We start from the raw sequence: 22,399 nt of genomic DNA, 5'->3' as shown, positions 1-22,399 counted from the left end.
TATAATAACATAGATTTTATGTGGAAATTACTGTTTTTAGTAGGAAAATTGCCTTACCATATTTTTGCTCCCAGTTTTCTGTTGCTACTGGCCACCCATATATGTCTGGTAACAGTTTGAGTAGAGGTTCTCCACCTCTGCGATCAATAGCAGCTTTTGAAAACAACAAACATAAATTCAATTAGAAATCTACGCATAGTTTGGCACCAATATATGTATACTCCTAATGAAATCAAATGAAGAGCACTTACATTCGTTTATACAAGACCTGTACAATGTTTTTGCTTTCTGCACTGCTACTATATCTTCAGTTTTAGGTTCTTGAAGGACATCTGAAATAGGACATTTAATAAAATACATCTACATAATTGCTCATTTGCACTGTGCAAACATAATTGCTCATTTGCAGTAATTAACATTTGCAAGGTGGGTTCAGTTAAAAAAAAAAAACCTCGCTTTTCTGGAGGTACATTCATTTCCTCCCCCCAGTTCCAAAACATTATAGGAAAAACCAAACCCTTTACCAGATTATCATTCCTAGCACAGAACTGGGAGTCAGTTTAATCAGCCAATTTAGATGAAAGTCCTTTTGACTAGATTATCTTTTTTTTTTATGAACAGTGATGCATATGGCTCTGCCATAGGTAACAGTTACTTTTCTTGAAATTGAGATTAAAAAGAAAACAATAACACAGAGGAATTTGGAATTTAGTATGAATAGTCCTTTTGATGGCTGGAAAATAATTATCTTTGTGTGACTGTACTGTTCATGCTCCAAATGAATGAATTGAATTGTCCTACTTGTTTCAATGTTAAAAAGTAGCAAAAATTGTTCTTCTACAAAATAACTTCTAGAAGAGGGGAGAACAGAGAACAGAGGATAGGAGGGACTTGGCTAGATTTCCTAACTTCCCAGGGAGACAGTCTTAGCCAGGTTAGAATATACCTATGCTGGGAAGGCAAATCTTAGCAACATCTTACAGTGACTTTAACACAGGGTTTGGGTAGGGAGACTACAGAAGTAGGTTTCTGTGCCAATCATTTAATTTTTTTTCTTCTGTAAAATGGCATAAAACTACCATCTTGGCTGGGCATAGTGGCTCATGCCTGTAATCCCAGCACTTTGGGAGGCCAAGGCTGGTGGATCACCTGAGGTCAGGAGTTTGAGACCAGCTTGGCCAACATGGTGAAATCCCGTCTCTACTAAAAATACAAAAATTAGCTGGGCGTAATGGCAGGTGCCTACAATCCCAGCTACTTGGGAGGCTGAGGCAGGAGAATCGCTTAAACCTGGGAGGCAGAGGTTGCAGTGAGTTGAGATAGCACCATTGCACTCCAGCCTGGGTGACAAGAGCAAAACTCCATCTCAAAAAACAAACAAACAAACAAAAAACCAAACCTGCCATCTCTAGGGATGATACAGCTTTATTATTTGCATACCTACAAATGAAAGCAGGAATGCTAAGAGATGTCAACACATTAATTTCAGTGTCTGCCACTATCAGAGTGACTTGGTGGTGGTACACAAATCCTGGAAGGATTATTAACTTTTTAATCTTCTGTGACATTCTTTGTAATGGCTAACAATTGTATATTTAAAAAATGAACATATTAAGAGAGAAATCTTTGATGCACAGACACAATCTCTACTAACCTTTCAAAACGACTTCTAGTTCATCTCTTAAAATGTCAAAGTTGCCGTAACGGGAGCTGGTCTCAGGAATGACATTGCGTTTCAACCAGCCTCCGCAGGCATATTTGAAAAAGTCTGTACAAGGCTCAGCGGTGGCATCCATGTTTTGGATCAGTCGAGCAGCTGCAAGAGCAGAGAAAACGCTAGATAAAATGATGGGTTTATTTCTTAAGAGGCTTAAAAAGAGAAAAAGGCTTATTGCTCCCTTTTGATTGCATCAATTTGTCGGATGCTCCATTTTCTTTTTTATATGAGTCAATTCAGGGGGATGAGGAATACTATCTGTGTATAGTTCTCTTTTCCTTCACTATAGTTGTTTCGTTTTATTTTGAACTGTGTGGGTCCTTCCACCCTGGGTCCCACAGCCTTCTCACCCCACCCCCTAATAACTAAGTTTCTGGCTAGTTCCTATCTCAGAAGAACGAAGAATAGAGGTCTACTTTGAGTTGGCCATCCTGCGCCTGAGGTTAGTATGCCATTCTTTACTCTGATAACTTTAGTTGCCAACTCTGCTCTTCAAAGCGCGGTGACTTTTGAATGTGTCTGAGACTCCAAGTCATGGGAGATTGTTAATGAACTGTTATCATTTTAGAAAGGATCTGAAGCCACTGTTATTACTTCCTGGACCTTGCTCAAATAAATTTGTAATTCAAATTTGACATCCAATTTGCATTTGTTTATATAGAGTCTGTCATTATAAAACTGGCTGTAAGCTTATTAGTTTTTCTTAGGTCCACTTTTATCTTTCAGGACTATGATGAAAATGCAAATCAACCAACACTGAGTATTTACAATCAAGACACTGACTCTGCTAGGAGCTGCAGTTGACAGAAAGATGTATAAAATAGGAATTATTACCAATGAAGAGGAGAATATGGCCCAATACCCATAATGTCTACACCCGGAACAGAGAAAGTTCTGCTCCTGCCCTCCCCACTTTCAGTCTCATACAAGTTGAACTGTTTTGCAATGAAAACGAAAGAGCAATTGAGACTTCACCTGTATCAAGAGAATATAACCTCTCAGATGAGCTTTTGAAAATACTTCACTTTCTGAATTAATTAATTAAAAACTTCAAACAATTGCTGAGCTGTGTGGATTTTTTAAACTTGGTATGGTAAACATGGTTTCCAGCTGAGCCTCAAGCCCCCACTTTGAACCACCTTTTTGACATGTTTGCTTGTCTGGAACCTCAGGACCCAGCTCTTTAAAACAAAACGCTCAGGACTGTTACCAAACCAGTCCTCTCATGATTTTTATGCCTTAGTATACAGCACAGTTGCTATCATAGCCTCCTGGATTTGAAACTTTAGGTAAAACTGTATTTCTATTTCCCCTTAGTTTACTGGTAATTCCTTTGCCCCTCTTCCATACCTCTCATTCTGACTGGTACCTGGTTTATATCATCATTCCTTTTTGACTAGAAGTCACTCAGTTCTTCATCTTGATGTATTCTACACATCTTTCACAAACCAAACTTCCCAAAAGACTCTTTGACACTGGCCACAACTTTGCTGAATAATGTCTGTGGTTTGACATTTCCCAGGTTAAATTATAAAAGCTTGGCAGGGCACGGTGGCTCACACCTGTAATTCCAGCACTTTGGGAGTTCAATACCAGCCTGGCCAACATGATGAAACACCAATTCTACTAAAAATACAAAAGTTAGCTGCCTATGGTGGCAGGCACCTGTAGTCCCAGCTACTCAGGAGGCTAAAGCAGGAGAATCGCTTGAACTCGGGAGGTGGAGGTTGCAGTGAACCAAGATAGCGCCACTGCACTCCAGCCTGGGTGACAGAGAGAGACTATCTCAGAAATAAAAATAAAATCCTTAATTTGGTTTCTAAACCTTTACCAGATTAAATGTATCACCCTACCTTCCCCTTTTCCTTTTTTGATGTTTTATGCAAACTCTGTTCCAACCAGATGGGCCTCGTCAATGTGTCACAAACACTCCTTGTATTTGCTTAGTCCTGTGCCTTTGCTTTAAACTCCTCATCCCACAGCTTTGATTGTCCCTGTCATTCTTTCCTAATTATACCCATCATTCAACGTTCAGCTCATGTTCCATCTCTTCCCTGATGCTTCTGTGACTCCCAACTTCAAGGAATATTTCTCTTGACTCCTAAGAGCTCATTGCCTCACTCTGTCTTCAATGTGAGACTACTTTGAGGTTTTCATTGTAAATACCTACTCTGTCTACCTAACCATTTTGTTGATGTGATTAATCTCTTTGTATCACCTAGCACCTAAGTAACAGGGGTGCAATTATGTTTATGTGTGACTGAATCATCTATGAGTCTTCTTACCACCTTCTCTTACAGCCCATCACTCACCTCCTCTCCCCTCCCCACAGAGGTCAGATTAGTTCTCGGTTCATTGCCTCCAAAGTCCATTCCATCTTTCCATTATTTCCATTCTGTCTCAAGCCCTCTTTCTCTCAGACTCTATTTGTGCCCTTTTGACAAAGTTGTGGCTCCAGGCCTCTTCTTACCCATGCCCATTCTGTACTCCACAGGCAGATTCATGTTCTCAAAATACTTTAGAATGTCATTTTCCACTCCAAAGTTTTCAATACCATCCTTTTGCAATCATAAGAAAATCCAGATTCCATAGCACATTCTAACACTAATAGAACTAATGAAGCTTCTCCTTTGCTACTTTCTCACATGAACCATCTGTCACAGTTAAATGAGTATATTCAGTTTCTGTGAGACACCTTATGGTTTTCTGCCTCTGTAACTTTGACCATGTTACCCAGCCCTGGCACGTACTAGTAAATATTATTTCATATTATTTCATTTTGGAATTTCAGGCATTTTCAAAGCCCATTCCAAATACTTCTTTATGAAAGACTGGCCTGACAAAAGTCTGTATCAGCTCACAACATATTCATTTTTTGCATGCAAATTCATTATCTCCTCACCTGGGCTGTGGCTCTGTGAAAAATAGAAAATGCATATTCTCTCTCACAGAGCCTAACACTGTGCTCAGTCAAGACTTGCCAGTAAAAACTCCAACTTTAACACCTCAGTTAAAGACTAGGAAACTGATCTAAAAAAGGTAGAGAGAAAAAGCAATTCCCTTGAATTTTGAAGGAAATAAAAATATGATAATGGGAGAGGTGAAAAATAAAGATCCTAAATACACAGAGGATTATTATGTAAAGTGAAAAACCAGAAAACTAGAGCCTGAAAGAAGTACTAACTACAGACATTCTAAGAACACACTTAGCAATATATAACTCTTCTCTTTTAAGATACTTAAAAACATTTACACTGAATGTTGTGAAGGCTATGCCATTTGGAGGGGGCACTTCCATTTTCTTCCCCTTCCTGGGGAAATGAATGGCTTCTGTCACGACACCACAGAGCAATAAACTCTACTCAGAAAAGTAGTGAACAAGTAATGAACAAACAGAATGAACAAGGAGAGCATGAACAAGCCCTACTGCCTATTTGGATATACCACCGGTCCTTAAACACTCTGAATAAAAAGGGTGGCTGGAGGTTTCAGTTCTCTGATCATGAGTGCAAATTCTCCATCCTGTAAAAGCAACTGTACTTCCCACATCTCCCAGGAGGCAAAAAGTACAGTTAAATTACTTGCATCTGCACAACAAACCAAAGAAATAACACTCAGTTTGTGAGGGATGTGCAGAGCAGAGAGAGGAAGAGGCAACTTTGCTAACTCCTTCCAGGGCCACTCTAAAAATTTCCCTTTGACCAGAGAGCTTGTCTGAGCATGGATGCATCCAATCACTTCAAAGAGCGCTCTCTGTTCTGATGAATATTTTGGGGCCATGGGCCAAGGCAAGTCACGGGCTAGCACTTTTATGCTGGGTCTTTGATCAACCTTCCTTTAATCTCTTATCGTGGGTTTGATTCTCGTTTTGCACCTTATCCTCTGGACCTCCTCTGTGCTGACTTTTCTTTGAAGTCAGCGGTAGACTTGAGGGTAGAAGGCCGTAGGAAACAGACGTACAACTGTCAAACTGGTTGTAATTGTTTTTATGTTTTGTACTTTGTTTTGAATTACTCAACCTCTCCACATAGCCACACCTGGGCTCTTCAGATGTTTCCTTATCTGTGGGTCTCTGACATCTGAGTAAACAAATGTGGTTTAAAACCAGACTAAATTGTTCACCTTAATAAGCAGATATAAAAAAATAATGTAGTAAAGGCAAATGTATTGACATGGAATGTTGTTGACCAGATATTGTAAAGTGAAACAGCATATACTATGATTTTTTAAAATCTGTATAAAAAATCTAGAAGGATATATACTAACATATTTACAGCAGTTAGATCTGGGTGGAGGGATTAAGAGTGTGTTTAATTTTGTATTATTTGCTTACCTTTATTTTCCAATTTGCATTAGATGAACATACATTACTTTTCCAATAAGGGAAAAAATTTATTTTTAATTTAAGAGAATGGTCACACAAAGACAAGAGAAGTAATCTTCTATTAATAATGAGCTTATTTCTTACAAATGACAATTCTGAATGTTTCCAGCTGATAATAAATGACACCATTTTCTTTCTAACTAATCTTCTTGTAACATTCTCCCAACTTATTTGACTATAGGAATTTAAAAACAAGTTCAACTACCATCTGGGAAGTTATTAATTACTGTATTCCTCACTGAAAAGTCTGTTGTGTGTGTATGGATTGGGAGATGTAGTGTATGCTGGGAAAAACGTTTGGGCCCTTTTAAGCCAGACAGACCAGTTTTGAATCCTAGAGCTCTACCACTTTTTAGTTGTACAAGATTAAGTAATTTTTCCAAGATCAAGCAGCTAGTAAATTATAGGGCCCCAAGGCTTGCACTTAAGCATGTATGGCTCTGAGCCCACACTCTTCCCTCCCTGCTTTGGATGCAGAAGGCTGGTGGGGGGCATGTGAGAAGCAGCACCTTGCACGGCCCTCCTTTCCACTCCTTTTAAAGTACCCTTTTACTCTTCCTTTAGCCTGCCTTCTCCTTTACTTACTCTCTTTCCTGCCACTCTGCAGTCACAGCCTCCCCACTGTCGGACTTATCACCAACAACTCTTGTTGGGACAAAGGCAGGACAATGTACAGCATGAGGACTTGGAGAGTCCACAGATGAATTTTTCACAGTGGAGTAACCAGACAGGAAAGTGGCATGGAGGCCACGCCAGGTGGATGCACTCAAAGGCCCATCCAGGGGTGTATCTTTTTGAAGTGGCCATGTAGCAGGGTTCCTGCCTAAGCTATCTTCAGAGCACATTGGAAAATGGAGTGTGAAAAATCCCAGCAGTATGTTTTAGGGCAGTACTTGTCAACCCTGGCTAAACATGTGAATCATCTGAGAAGCCTTTTAGACACACGGATGCCCAGAATCTACTCCTGATCAATTCAATCAGAATCTTTGGAGTGGGTCCAGACATTTTTTTAAGGTTTTTTAGAGTGGGTCTAATGTGCAGTCACGGGGAACCACCACATTAGACAATCGAGAAACATGGAAATGAGGACCAACAGATCCAATATCAAAAAAGTATAGTCCCTTACTTACTGAATTAGGAATATTTCCTTTTGCCTTTTCAGTCTGCAAATGCAAATGGGCTTACAACATGGCAACCTATGTTTTGCAGTGACTTCAGTCTCTTATAATTGGCTGGCAAAGTGCTGCAGGGAACCTCACATGTGTCTCATGCATAAGCCTACGACCCCAAGGCTTCCACTCTGCTCCACTGACTTTAGCCTCCACAGCCTCCTACCCAGACACCACCCATGATCCAGTTCCCGCTGGGTGCTGAAGCTGGATGATGCAGGGAAAATACCTCCCTTGCTCATCTTTCATTGTCTCAAGTCTTGAGGAGGGCTCTTGTGCCTATAGGTAAACAGGTCTCTTGAATTTTACCCCCATGGCCTCCTCTCTCAAGAACCACAAGCACCAACAGGCCTGGTTTTGGAGTGATTATAATAGCAAAAACTGTACTATATTCAAAATCACTTCTCTCTTCTGATGGCCAAGGAACATTTTTGTTGATATCTCATGAGGCTCATAGGCCTCTCAGAAGAAACTTGAGGCACAGCATTCCATCGGTCTGCTAGACACGATTAGACATGGCAAAATTCCAGTTACACAGGACCCCACTACATGTCTCCCTTAAGAAGACGCAACCTAAGTCTGCCTTTGAATGGCCTCCAAGCCACAAGATCTCCCCTTTCTTATCTGCATGCCTTGCTTTCCAACATTACCAATAGTTTGCTAACTGCAAATAGGATTTTGTGCACTATACACAACAACTATTTTAATATTTATATATGTACATTCCCTGGAGGCTTGTTTTCTGGTGGAGGCGGGGGGGTTTAAAGAAATTTCTACATTGCCAAGTGCTCCTGGGGAAATTGTCAATAAAACAGGGGAAAGTTGACATAAATATGATAGTCACAAACAGCAAATGAACAAAATAGATAGCATAAAGTTTCGTGCTGTAGTACTATTATATGGGTTTAATTTTTTTTTTTTTTTGAGACGAAGTCTTGCTCTTGTCCCCCAGGCTGGAGTGCAATGGCGTGATCTCTGCTCACTGCAACCTCTGCCTCCCGGGTTCAAGTGATTCTCCTGCCTCAGCCTCCCGAGTAGCTGGGATTGCAGGCACCCACCACCACGCTTGGCTAATTTTTGTATTTTTAGTAGAGACACAGTTTCCACATGTTGGCCAGGCTGATCTCGAACTCCTAATCTCAGGTAATCCACCCACCTCGGCCTCCCAAAGTGCTGAGATTACAGGCGTGAGCCGCCACACCCGGCCGGGTTTAACTTTTTAATGTTCATCATTACTTAGCAGGTTTTTGATGGTTTCCCATATGAATTATTTCACAGGAATTAAAAAACAAGTGTGGTTTATTCTAGTTATTTATATGAGTTTTGTTCTATATAAAGTCCCCACTACACTGAATTAGTGAATACTGAATCATTGACCCTAGGGGAAATACAAGGTTAGGTTCCTGTGAGCTTCTGGTCACACAGATGATTAATACATAGCCTTGTTTTATGTGTGCTTCTGTTTAAAGACACCTTATTTAATATATTTTGTTGATGCACTAACATTTAACTCACACCAACAGCACTGTAACTGATGCCTGAACGATGTTTATCCATTGAACATATTTTCTCTGTAAGGCATATCACAGCCTTCTTGTGCTTCAAAACACTAGATAGCACTTCCACACTATGGTTGTGGACCATTTTAACAGTGAAATCATCATCAAAAAGCACAAAAATGCAAAAAATGCTGACTAAATGGACTACAAAGAGGATCCTTGTCTATAGTTTCCTTGTTCAATCTCAGCTGAGTACATGTGTGTAGAAAGATTCAAAGTTTCTTCACCAGTCTGTGCATGTCTGTAAATGACTGTGAGAGAGCTGCAAGTAGTGATTTGGGGGCACTAAATATGTTTTAGGGAGTAGGTGAATTAGCAAACACGGAATCCACAAATAATGAGTAATGACTGTGCTTATATTCCTTTTTTCTTTGGGTCTTTTTGAAGCATCTAGAAAAATGTACAAAACAGGAAAGAAAATTAAGTGGAAAAAAGATACAAATCATTTCTTTCTCAATTACTACTCTATTTTAAAAACTTTTGGTCACTATAAATTAGCCACGTTTTAAATAGGTTAGGCATTTATTTACAACAAACATACCACGTATATACCCCCGATGCCATGACAAAATTCCTCCATTGACTATTCCTTTTTTTTTTTTCTTTTTTTGAGACAGAGTCTCATTCTGTTGCTTAGGCTGGAGTGCAATGGTGTGATCTCTGCTCACTGCAACCTCTACCTCCCAGGTTCAAGTGATTCTCCTGCCTCAGCCTCCCGAGTAGCTGGGATTACAGGCGCCCGCTGCCACACTAGGCTAATTTTTGTATTTTAGTAGAGACAGGGTTTCACCATGTTGGCCAGGCTGGTCTCAAACTCCTGACCTCGTGATACACCCGCCTCAGCCTCCCAAAGTGCTGGGATTATAGGCATGAGCCACTTCGCCCAGTCTCTCCATTGACTATTCTTAATCTGCACTGAATTAAGGTTTAGGGAATGGTATATGAACAAAGCTGCTTTCAGCTTGTTGTCTTCAAATTGCCTAAGCTCTCAGCTTCCTAACCCCAAACACACAACACCAGTATCCTAACATCATTATAATTAGCCTGATTTATAACTGTTCTAGAAGTGTCCAACAGAGGTCAGAGAAATGTTGGGGAACCCAGGAGCAAATGCTCTTTTGGAAAGACCTTAGGACACCCATTTCTGACTGAACCTTCTGTTGTAAATGCTTGCTTTGTTAGCAGACACTAAGCTTGGTATTACTTCTAGGCAATTTTTGACAATTTAAAAATCTCTTTTGACAACATTCTGAAAGTACAAGTGACCTATTCCCTTGCTGCCACCCTCCTCCCACCATCCCCCCAACCAAAATTCAGAGAAAGCCAGAACTTTTTGAAAGAACACAAGGAAAATGCAATGTAATCACAATGGGTCACAAAGGATTCAATTCAAAAGGCAGCAATGTGAAAACTGGAATCTGGGGGACCATTCTTGAAGAGAAAATGACTGAAAACTAGCAAGCACGTAGACTCTAATGCTAATAAAAACCAAATGGCTTTCATTACAAACACTCAGGATGCTTCCACAATCCACTCTCCATTTTTAAATGAAAATCCCTGCCCCCAAATTGCTTTTGTGATGCCTTGGTTGAAGAAAGATGGAGAGTGGGGGATACCAGAGGCTGAGTGTAAACTGGACTGCTAGTTTATCATTTAACTCAAACACTCCCTGTCAACCACTGGTTACGTTCCAAGAAAGCCAAGGTCATGACTTATACTCGTCTAATTGGTGAGTACCAAGAAACCATCACTATACAACTGTTCAGAAACTAGCTGCAGACTTACACAGATAGATATGAAAGAAGTTTCCAAGCGTAGTGAATTTACTCTGTACAGCTGTACTCTTAAGTAAGGAGACCCATTTTTGCTGTTCTAGTTTGAGGAGTAATTAGTTTATAACTATATTTCATATATACATATGACTAATTTATCTTAAATGCATAGGTCTTATACATACAACAAATGTGCATACACACACATAGGCATGAGCATATGAATAATCAACCTGGAATCCATTTGCTATCCGATAAATTCACTATCAGATTTAAATATACAATGTAAATTATAGGATTTTCATTTAGGTTTAGCCAAAGACTCTTAAATGTAATAATAATAATAGTAACAATAGAAGCCAATGCTTGACATATGTCAAACGCCAAGTGCCAACTTCATGCTGGCTGTTTTTTAAATGCTTTCTTTAATGTTTGTCTTCTTTTAACCCTGTATGGTAACTATATTTGTGTCCCCATTTCCAAATATAGAAATTGAGGGTAAGTAATTTGTGCCCAAGTTCACATAGTTGGCAAAGGATAATGCTGTGGTTTGAACTTAAGAAGCCTGGTGGCCAGCGTCTGGGATCTTATACTATGTGAAACTGCCTTGGGTTTTAATCATTTTTCTTCCTTAGAACTGCTTTATAAAGTAGGACATAGTACTCCCATTTTAAGAAAATCTAGGTATGGGGTGATTACAAACTCAAGATCACCAATGTAAATTTAAGGAATTCATCTAAAGCTGAGCCTAGGTCTAATTTTAAGCTGATGCTTTTTCCACAGTATCATTCTGCCTTAACTCCAAATTAATATTTAAAAATTTTCAGAAACTCTACAGAGAGGCAGAGGAACTCAAATTAAGTTATAGAGCAACCACTGTTTTTCTTGACACCCAATTAAAATTTTATTTGCTCTATAACATGTATATAGTCATATAAATTTTTTTCACCTCATTTGGCCCTGGATTTTAGAACTCATTGAGATAATCACAGAAATCTCATGTCTAATGGATTCACAATAATAATCTTCAGTTGACACTCCTGAAATTAGTGAAATTCTTCAGTCTTATCTCATAGCCCATTTCAATGAATGGCTCAGAGCCAAGGGAGGACTGGCAATTATTTTCCAGTAGGGATTCCTCCAGAATTCGCAACCGAAACATATTCTATTAATAATAATAATAAAAAGTACTCTAACTGTGTTACAGTTAAGTTAAAGTGCCAGAAGTCTAAAAATATTTTTTCTTTTTCAGGTGCAATTTGCATTTCGAATCCTGAAAGACTCTGCTGGCAAAAAGCTTTTAGGGATTATACTGCAATTTAAATATAATATATCACTTAAAATGAGTTATCAGATCTGCTGTTGGTTATAATGTTAGCAAATGATGATAATGTTCCTTTTTTAAACTAAAGCTATAGAAGGTCATGAAAAGGCTGCATTGTTCCCTTAGTAACACTCTTCAGGTAGATCCCAAGTTCCCTGGACCCTGGCAGACATCTCTGAAGACGGCGCAGTGGAGCTCCACACCCATGTTCCTTCTGTTTAAACATTGTGTTATTTTGGATCATATTGTCGGTCAAGAATAACCAGCCGACTTCAATAATATGTAATTACTGAGAGTAACTCAAAGCATCCTGCCTTTGCATCAATTTTGGTTAGGGAGTGGTACAAAAAGACAACAGCCAGAGGAAAGCTGAGTCGACGGTGCTTCTCGAATGCTGCCTAAAATGAAATCAAATTCTAAAAAGGCTCTTCTCTAGAGGGCACTAATAAATTTAGTAACTATTAATAAACCAAACATTTGATCCGCATAAGGCAGTATTTGGCTCCATATGTTTATGTTTTTTATGAGTAAATAGTTATTTTCTATCATAGAAGATCTAGAAGATGATGTTAAATCATTGGGTTTCTCCAAAAGATTTTCTTCTTGTGAAGCATGAAAAGACTGAAACTTTTCATTTAATTTCAACAAACATTGACGGCCTCTATATTCCCAACACTATTAGGAACTGAACATACCACGGTGTAATAAACAGACATAATCCCTGCCCTCACAGAACTTGCAGGGTTTCATCTTAAACGAGACCATTTCTTTTATAATGCACGTGTACTCCTAGATGGTAACTATATCTAGATATGAAAGGTTGTTTTGTGATGCTCAGGTCTCATTTTCAATTCTCAAACTTACTCAGTGTTCAGTTGACAAGTAAAGCTCCTACTTTATTCAGTTGATAAGGAAAGCTCCTCCTAACCTAGAGGTAAGGAGTCTCTTGTAATGTCCTTCCATAAGTGAGTTTATGCACGTATGCGTGAGCTGGCTAGGAATTTGAATTTGTGTGTTATGAATGAAGTGAGCAGGGACAGAGGAGTTTTAGAGGATGGTGGTCGTTGAAGAACGGCAACACTTAGCTAAACAATGGTGTTCAAGAGAAGAAGAACACAGAGTGTTAAAAGAGAGAAGAAATAAATTATTGAGAAGGGAGGAGTTCAGAACAAACCACAGTTGGAAAAGAAAAACCAGACTGATAGAGACTTTGCTCCTAGAGAGCTGGAAATGCTTACACCGAAGTAGAAAATTAGTTGAAATTTTCTCTTAAACAGAAAAATAGTAGGAAAGAGAAACACATCCAGAAACTGTTTCCTCATTAACCTAGTTCTAGCTTAGGAGGGTAGAATTAGCAAGGTGAATTAGACAACTGAGAAGAGAGTAATTGACTTTATTGGTAGCAAAGAAGATGGATTAGACAGAAAGGGGCTAAACCTAGGAGGCTTGATACAGAAATACTGAACTGAGAAATCTGACTTACATAAGCAGGACCTAGCTAGACTGAAAACGTTTCCTTGTGGCAGTTATATTTGTGTATTAGGTATGCTTACAAGTCACCTTGCATAGGCATCAATAGTTTTGTGACTTCAAGATAAGGAACCTGAGAGTATATTTATTCAATCAATATTTATTGGTAACTTACGCATTGCTGGGTGCTAGAAATAGAATAATGAATAAAATAGAAACAGTCAAAACTTACATTTTCATGGACAAAAACCAGACATTGAACAACAAATAACAAGTGGGATATGAGTTATAGGTAAAGTGTATAGGGTGCTCTGGGAATGAAGGAGGAGCTACCAGTCGAAGATAGAGGAGGGAGGGCAATTCATTCATTCCTCTGGCCATTCAACAAATATTTGAGTCAGGTTCTGAGCTGTGTCCCAGGCAGAGAAAGTAGGTGACGTTTTTGACAAAAGAGGCAACCGAAAGAGGACTGGACTGCAGAGTGACTCTCTGCCAGTGTGGACAGGTAGGCTACCCTCTGAAGAAGGGATAAAGGAGGAAGAGGTAGGTCTCAAGGTTTTGGCATGCCGGGAGCCCTGCCTGTTGTTGACTGGTGGGAGCAGAGGCCTGGTCTTTGTCACCCTGCCCAGTGAAGTGGAGGGAAATGATCATGGGAAAGAGACCTAATTCTTGCTGAGGTTGTAAGAAATGGCAGCCTTGCCCTAGAAGCCCTCATCATGGGCATCTCATGAGAACAGCTTTGCTTTTATTTCAAGCTGTCTTTATGGTTCTGGCTGGTTGCAAAGTTATAAATCATCTTGTTAATACATGCCCTGCCAAGTTGACTTATGCTTTCTCAAGCCCAAGTGCGAGCAAGTTCTTTCCATGAATCCAGGAAGGGCTCTTGTGGACTGCAAAATGGATGACCATGTGGTTAGGTGAGGGGATGAAGCCTCAGATCAACAGTGCAATGAGTTATCAGATCAGTATCGTATGCACAATTTTTGAGAAATGACTCAAAGTATATTTCAAGGTAATCCATAGAATACAAAAGCAATAATTTTAAGTATACCCCCACCCAGGGAAAGGATTCTAATTCCTACCCCTAGCACAATGACTAGCCCATAATGGACACTCCAAAAGGATCCTTAATTCTCAATTAATTACATCTTCTTATAGTAAATCATCACTATCTGCTATTTGTAAACTAAAACCTGCACATGCACTGTATCAGAATCTTAAAACATTCTGATACTAGCTTCTTTTTCCTATTACTATCCCTGAATAAAAAATGACTTTTATTGCTCATTTTAAAGTCATATAGGCAGGATCTAAAATTTTTTTAACTTTTAACATATAATTAGATTTCCTTTTACTAAATAAACAAAACAAAAGACCAATTCCCCCCTCTTAGGTTTAGAAAATTAATAGGTGTGATGGCTGATAGGTGAAGGACAAGCAGGATCCTTGGCTGTCTGTGTTGGCCTACAAAATCAGTGAAGCTGTTCCTTCCTCAGTAAATGAGGAAACATTTTTTTTCCATGTAAAACATTCATAATTCACATAAACTGGGCTCTGGTAGAAGTGGTTTGACTAGCCCAGTGAGACTGAATCCCGGTTTAGTTAGACTATAAAGGACCATCAACAGAAGAAGTTCCCAGCTACAAGCAACAGAAAGAAGTCACACAGGGAGGGCACCCAAGGCAGCTGTGAGGAGGCAGCTATGACCAGCAGATGGTGTGTGTTGATCCAAGGAAATTTCAGTTCTCCATGGTCTGGCAAAAGGTCATGAGGTTAAGAGCTAAGCTAGATTTCAGTCCCAGAAGACAGAAAAGAAAAAAAGAAACTCATTTTCCAGAAGTGGGGAATGAGCCAGGAGTGAGATCCCCACGGGAGAAGGCAGAAACCCATTTACTAGAGCTGGGGTCAGAGGCAGATCACCAGGAGTAGGGCTGACTGGACGTGGAATGTTTGGGCTACTGACCTTGGCCCCAGTGAGTGCCTGGGCCTGGAATGGGACTGATCCTACAGCTGGAGTTCCATATGGAACTCAACAAATTTGTCAACTTTTCAGTTTCCCACTTCTTTGTTTTCACTTTATTACCATAGTTGATATGCACCATGCAAAATGTATTAGGTTGTTCTTGTAATGCCATAAACAAATGCCTGAGACTGAGTAATTCATAAACAAAAGAGGTTTAATTGGCTCATGGCTCTGCAGGCTGTGCAGGAAGCATAACACCAGCATCTGCTTTTTGGGAGGCCTCAGGGAGCTTTTACTTACGAGAGAACGTGAAGGAGGAGCAGGCATCTCACATGGCAAGAACGGGAGGAAGAAAGTGGGTGGGGAGGTGCCACACACTTATAAGCAACCAGATCTCATGAAAACTCATTCATTATTGTAAAGATAGGGCCAAGTCATTAGGGATCTGCCCCCATGATCCAAATACCTCCCATCAGGCCCCACCTCCAACACTGAGGATTAATTCAACATGAAATTTGGGCAAGGACAAATATCCAAGCTACCTCAAAAAGTTTCATAGCACCCATTGCTACTAACTTATTTACTTATTTATTGGAGATGGGGTCTTGCTACGTTGCCCAGGCTAATCTCCAACTCCTGGGCTCAAGTGATCCTGCTGCCTCAGCCTCCTGAGTAGCTGGACTACAGGTGTGTGCCACAGCACTCAGTTCTACTATTTTATAGTAGCTATTAAAAGATTCATATTTGCATGATATGAGTTTCTTTAAGGTGACTTTCAAGGTTTCATTTGCCTCATTTCTTCTCAACATATTGTCAGATCCTTGCTAGCCTATTATCTACAGTGCTTTGAGTAATTCATAGTTGAGTTAATGATTGTGGATATATTGCATCACAATACTATTTGTATATTTGATTCACTCAAACATTATTAAAATTATTTCTCTGAGGAATCGCCACACTGTCTTCCACAATGGTTGAACTAGTTTACACTCCCACCAACAGTGTAAAAGTGTTCCTATTTCTCCACATCCTCTCCAGCACCTGTTGTTTCCTGACTTTTTAATGATGGCCATTCTAACTGGTGTGAGATAGTATCTCATTGTGGTTTTGATTTGCATTTCTCTGATGGCCAGTGATGATGAGCATTTTTTCATGTGTCTGTTGGCTGCATAATGTCTTCTTTTGAGAAGTGTTTGTTCATATCCTTTGCCCACTTTTTGATGGGGTTGTTTGTTTTTTTCTTGTAAATTTGTTGGAGTTCTTTGTAGATTCTGGATATTAGCCGTTTGTCAGATGAGTAAATTGCAAAACTTTTCTCCCATTCTGTAGATGGCCTGTTCACTCTGATGGTAGTTTCTTTTGCTGTGCAGAAGCTCTTTAGTTTAATTAGATCCTGTTTGTCAATTTTGGCTTTTGTGGCTATTGCTTTTGGTGTTTTAGACATGAAGTCCTTGCCCATGCCTATGTCCTGAATGGTATTGCCTAGGTTTTCTTGAACTAGAAATGCCATTTGACCCAGCCATCCCATTACTGGGCATATACCCAAAGGAATATAAATCATGGTGCTATAAAGACACATGCACACGTGTGTTTGTTGCAGCACTACTCACAATAGCAAAGACTTGGAACCAACCCAAATGTCCAACAATGATAGACTGGATTAAGAAAATGTGGCACACATACACCATGGAATACTATGCAGCCATAAAAAAGGATGAGTTCATGTCCTTTGTAGGGACATGGATGAAGCTGGAAACCATCATTCTCAGCAAACTATTGCAAGGACAAAAAACCAAACACCACATGTTCTCACTCGTAGGTGGGAATTGAACAATGAGATCACTTGGACACAGGAAAGGGAACATCACACACCAGGGCCTGTTGTGGGGTGGGGGGAGGGGGGAGGGATAGCATTAGGAGATATACCTAATGTAAATGACGAGTTAACGGGTGCAGCACACCAACATGGCACATGTATACATATGTAGCAAACCTGCACATTGTGCACATGTACCCTAGAACTTAAAGTATAATAAAAAAAAATATATATATATATAAAGAAAAAAATTATTTCTCTGTCACAAACACAATTACTACTATTTTGCTTCTTGGCTTCTAAGTTAGTAATATCATTAATTGCTACATACATGTGTTTTGGAAATAATTCATTTAGTGTCAAACTGGCAGAAGTATCAGAAACATCCTAATTTCATTCAGCTAATTTCATTATTCCAGAAAATTAAGCCAAAGAATGTAACGAAAGCTTTTTTTTTCTGGGAGTATTTTTAAGTAACTACCGGATCCTCAAGTATATCTTATTAGAAGTCTTTAATGATTTGGAGTTCTTTAAATAAGAATTTCTTTGAAGTTCAGGGAAGCCTTGATTAACAACAACAACAAAAATTCCTTAGAAGATATGGCCTGGGCCATATCCACCATTTTATACTTGGCTTGCTTGTTTTTACTTAAGCATCAAGAACAGAGAAACAAATCCACTGCTGGCTATTGGGTACCTGCTCAGTGACTTCAATTTAACTTTGCAATCATCTAGTCTAGTCTACGCAGCGGACCAACTCCCTTTTCATTAGCTTCACAGTGAAGGCACTGTAGTTGGACTCCTCTGGATTGAAGAAATGTAAGATTAAAGGAAGATTATACCGCTGAGAAATGTTTAAACAAAACATATTGTTTTAGGATAAGAACTCATTGATTCATTTTGAGTTTTTATCTAGGATAGTGAAAAGATAAAAATGAGTAAAAATGAATTCATTTGTAATTCTATCAAATGGAATCCCACACTATATGCCAGACAGGTGGCCCTCCAGCACCTCTTCTTATTAGTTGCTGCTTACCCTTTTGAGTGATAATTACATATGACAACACGTGTACTGAAAATACTAACCCATATGAACTAATCTCATCAGGTGGCATATCCCTCCACCTTGCCCCAACATGGAAAAGCAAAACTAGTTTTCTGTTATCACTTGGTGCAATAGCCAAATCCTTACTGTCCACTCTGCTTATTTAAGCTTCTGCCAGTCAACCATCCCCACCTCACCTACTTTATCTCTGTCTTCTGCTGACTCCAGAGGCATTCATCTCTGCTTGTTTAAGACTCTGGCACCTTGTGCAGTCTGCCCTTCCACATAAGTTCTACCATCTTGAAATGTAACATCAGAGACCCTGAGGACAACCTCTGCTACACTCTAGCTTAAGAATTTCTTGACCATCGGAACTCTCCTAACTTTCACCTTCACTTCACATTAGTCCACACATTTTCATGACATCTTAATGTTCTCATCACCCAGAACAGTTGTACCTCTGAAACCTTCATCTCGAGTAACCCCCCTCTCCAATAAGAATCTTCTGATTCTTAGAAGTGTTTTTTGTTTGTTTGTTTTTTTCATTTCTTTATTCCCTCTACACCTGTTCTTCGACTTTGCTGAAAACTCTCACCCCATGGCCACTCTCTTTTTTTTTTTTTTTGAGACACAGTCTCACTCTGCTGCCCAGGCCAGAGTGCAGTGGTGTGATCTTGGCTCATTGCAACCTCCACCTCCTGGGTTCAAGTGATTCTCCTGCCTCAGCCTCCCAAGTAGCTGGGACTACAGGCAGGTGCCACCATGCCCAGCTAATTTTTTTGTATTTTTAGTAGAGACGGGGTTTCACCATGTTGGCCAGGATGGTCTTGATTTCCTGACCTGGTGATCCGCCCACCTTGGCCTCCCAAAGTGCTGGGATTATAACCGTGAGCCACTGCGCCCGGCCAGCCACTCTATTTTTACTTTACCTTTCTTTTATATCTTCTATCCAGCGTACATCCTGTGGTGCCATCCCTGAAACCATCATCTCACCAAAGTATTTCATTCCCTTGCCCCCTGCAAATGAGCCTAACCTGAATTGATCCAGCAGCCTTCCTTTTCCCTTCCAACTCTAGTCTATCTAATAATGTTTTTTATATGTGTGTGTGTTTATTTACTGTCTCCTTTACTGTTGTAAGCTCCTGTGAGCAGGGACATGGTGTTGTTCACTCTGCATTTAGGTGCTAGGTATCCTTAGCATCTAAAACAGTGCTGACAATACCTGTTGAAGTATTATCAGTGATGCTGTTGAAACCTCACAACTGCCTGGTTTAATGCCATTTCAAGTTATAGCCTTCCACTTCAACAGAGCCATCAATTCTGTGTGCATGGCCCACTTCTCACATGGACCCTTTCCAGTCTTCATACTCTGCTTACTTACTTTCTCTACCAGCTCACTCCCGGGGGGGGGCGGTTTTGGCTTGTTACTTCACAGGGGCAACTGGATGATGACCCATTCAACTTCCTGTCCCTCCCAGCTTCCAAACATATTTGCATTTCAGCCATCTTGGCTTCTTTCTCCCTAGCATTAAATAAAAGGGGGAGGAGGAGGCCATCCTTTATCTCGGAATCATCCTATATTCTTTTCTCTGGATATACATCCTCTTTTACTTCCCCTGGACAAAATCCATCAATTTTCCACCTGATCTTCACCTGAATCTTCAATGTCTTCCTTTCTGCTTTCAACATTTAGCCTACTCAACCTCTCAGCTGTGCTTAATTCCAACGATCACTCTCTAATTTTTGACATCCGCTCTTCCATTTGCTTTGGTGATTTTACACTTCACTGATTTTCCTTCTACCTCTCTGATTACTTCTTCTCGGTTTCTTTTGGAGTTTCTTCCTCTTCTCATTTTTAAATGTTGCTTTATGTGATGCAATTCTGGATTCTCTTCTCCATTTCCTCCCTAGGAAATCTCAACCATATCATCCACTTGCTGATGACTCCCGCATCTTTATTTCCAATACCTTCTTCCCTGAACTCTACCACATCAAATATGTACCAGTATTCTCAAATTTAAACTATCTTAAAGTGAACTCTTCACTGCATTGGTCCCAGCCTATCACCCAATAAGCTCTGCTTCAGTGTTCCCTAGCTTGGTGAACGGCTGACTTATCACCCAATTTACCAAGCCAGAAACTTGATTTACCTTTTCCTCACTTCCGTTTCACAACCTCACCTATTTACAGAAACATTGTGCCTTATAAATTCTACTTCCCAGTAAATATTTCTCAAATCTATCCATTTCTCAGCCTGGGCAACATGGTGAAACCCCATCTCTACAGAAAATTACAAAACTTAAAGGGGTGTGGTGGTGCATGCCTGTAATCCAGCTACTCAGGAGGCTGAGGTGGGAGGATCGCCTGAGTCTGGGGAAGTTGAGGCTACAGTGAGCTGTGATTGTGCCACTGAACTCCAGCCTGGGTGACAGAGTGAGACCCTGTCTCAAAACAAACAAACAAGCAACAGCAACAACAACAAAAACTGTTGCCATTCAAATGCAGGCAACCATAATACTCATCCAAATAAGTGCAGTAGCCCAATTTCCTGCCCACAGCCATTCTTTATTTCTAGTCAGTGATCTTTCTCAATAATTCAGATAAAGTCATGCGTCATTTAAAATCCTTCCTTCTGTGACTTCCCACTGCTACTAGAAGGAAGTGCATTCACTTTAACACAGACTACAAAATCTAACTCGTGCTTCTTTCTTTTGCCAACAGTGAACACTTCTCCTTCTTGCCTCCACTCTCATATCTTCATACACACCCTCTATGACAGCCTTACAGATATTCTTTCAGTTTCTCAATCTTGCCAAGCTCTCTCACACACCAGGGGCATTGAAATGTTATTCCCTTGTTTGGGTAAATCTTTGCCTCCACTTTACCAGGCTTGAGCTAGACAGCAGCCAATCTTGACAATGTGACACATCCCTATTTAAAATCTCTTAGATGTCCGCTGCAGCATTTTAATTTTATTCATTTTCTATAGACTTCAGGAGCTAATGCAACCCATTTATCATGGCATATAAGACCCTGTGTGACCTGGGCCCTGGTTACTTCTCTAGTAACATGTCTTGCTAGCTTCTACATCCCAGCCATCATGAACCACTAGTAGGTCCTAAACTTCCTGAGCTCTTGCCTCCATCTTGCATACAGACTATGCACGTGCTCTCCTCTGCTCCCATTGGTTGGGCAATCCAATTATCCTTCAGAACTTAGCGGGTGATGTGGGACTGCTTTCCTGGCCTCATTGCTATCACTTTAGCTGCCCACTCCCAGACCCGTTCTGGTTTAGGTGCTCCTCTCTCAGGGCACCTGTAGCACACAAATCTTCTTATCACCATCATAGCACTTATCAAACCATATGGTAATTTTGTTTATGTCTGTCACACTGACCAGATTTTCATTTTCCTGAGGGCAGGGGGTATTTTAGTTCATATTTCCAATGTCTAGTGTTCAGTGTTTAGAAGCTGCTTGATAAATGCTTTTGTGGAAAAAAAAATGAATGCCAGGTATAGTGGCATGTTCCTGTAGTCCCAGCTGCTTGGGAGGCTGAGGCATGTGGATTGCTTGAGCCCGAGAGGTTGAGGTCAGCCTGGGCAACATAAGGAGACCCTGTCTCTAAAAAAAATTAAAAATAAAATTAAAAAAATTAGTTAACTAATGAATAGATAAATGAATAAATGAATGAATGGAAGAGGAAAAAAGTTGTTCTAATATCTCTACAGAAATATCATGCCTGCATTACACTGGGGAAATTTAGGAAGACATTCCAGGTTCAGCTTGTCCATGATAAGCAGAAAAATCAGGCTCAGTGTCTCTCCTCTCTAACTTAAAGCCTTCACTGAGCACACAGTCTGAAATTGAACCTGTTAAAGCAATCAGTTGGTCAATATGTACCTTCTTTTAAAAATGCAAATATCCAGGCAATTCCTATACCTCTTAACATCTATCCATTTACTTAAATTGCTTTTCCTCCTAACACATAACAGAAACTACTCCACTGAAGAAATGGAAACTTTGTGTGCCCAGGAAGAACAGAAGGTTTAGTAGTATGGATACATTTCAAAAGCTTCCCAAATCATTGTAATAAGCAGCCATATTTGAAAATCACTATTCTTCAGTGCTTCTCAACCTTATTTTGCAGATCACCTGAAGGGGCTACTGAAAGTGCAGCCGC

At 40.0% G+C, this 22,399-nt stretch overlaps 1 protein-coding gene across 3 annotated transcripts in view; it reads right to left on the bottom strand.

The window, feature by feature from the left end:
* Positions 1-22,399, bottom strand: part of MME (membrane metalloendopeptidase) — a 95,684-nt gene that overhangs the window by 57,875 nt on the left and 15,410 nt on the right. For all 3 annotated transcript variants that reach the window (XM_032173901.2, XM_032173904.2, XM_032173899.2), the window contains exons 4-6: positions 1,655-1,816; positions 252-332; positions 58-153 (exon numbers count right to left, since the gene is read on the bottom strand). In XM_032173901.2, the coding sequence (XP_032029792.1) occupies positions 58-153; positions 252-332; positions 1,655-1,816 (339 nt within the window). The remainder of the gene's footprint in view (positions 1-57; positions 154-251; positions 333-1,654; positions 1,817-22,399) is intronic.

The sequence above is a fragment of the Hylobates moloch genome, unplaced genomic scaffold (genome assembly GCF_009828535.3).
Source record: "Hylobates moloch isolate HMO894 unplaced genomic scaffold, HMol_V3 SCAFFOLD_13, whole genome shotgun sequence".
Classification (NCBI taxonomy): domain Eukaryota; kingdom Metazoa; phylum Chordata; class Mammalia; order Primates; family Hylobatidae; genus Hylobates; species Hylobates moloch.
The sequence above is the reverse complement of the archived record's forward strand: the minus strand, read 5'-3'. Positions and strand labels throughout refer to the sequence as shown.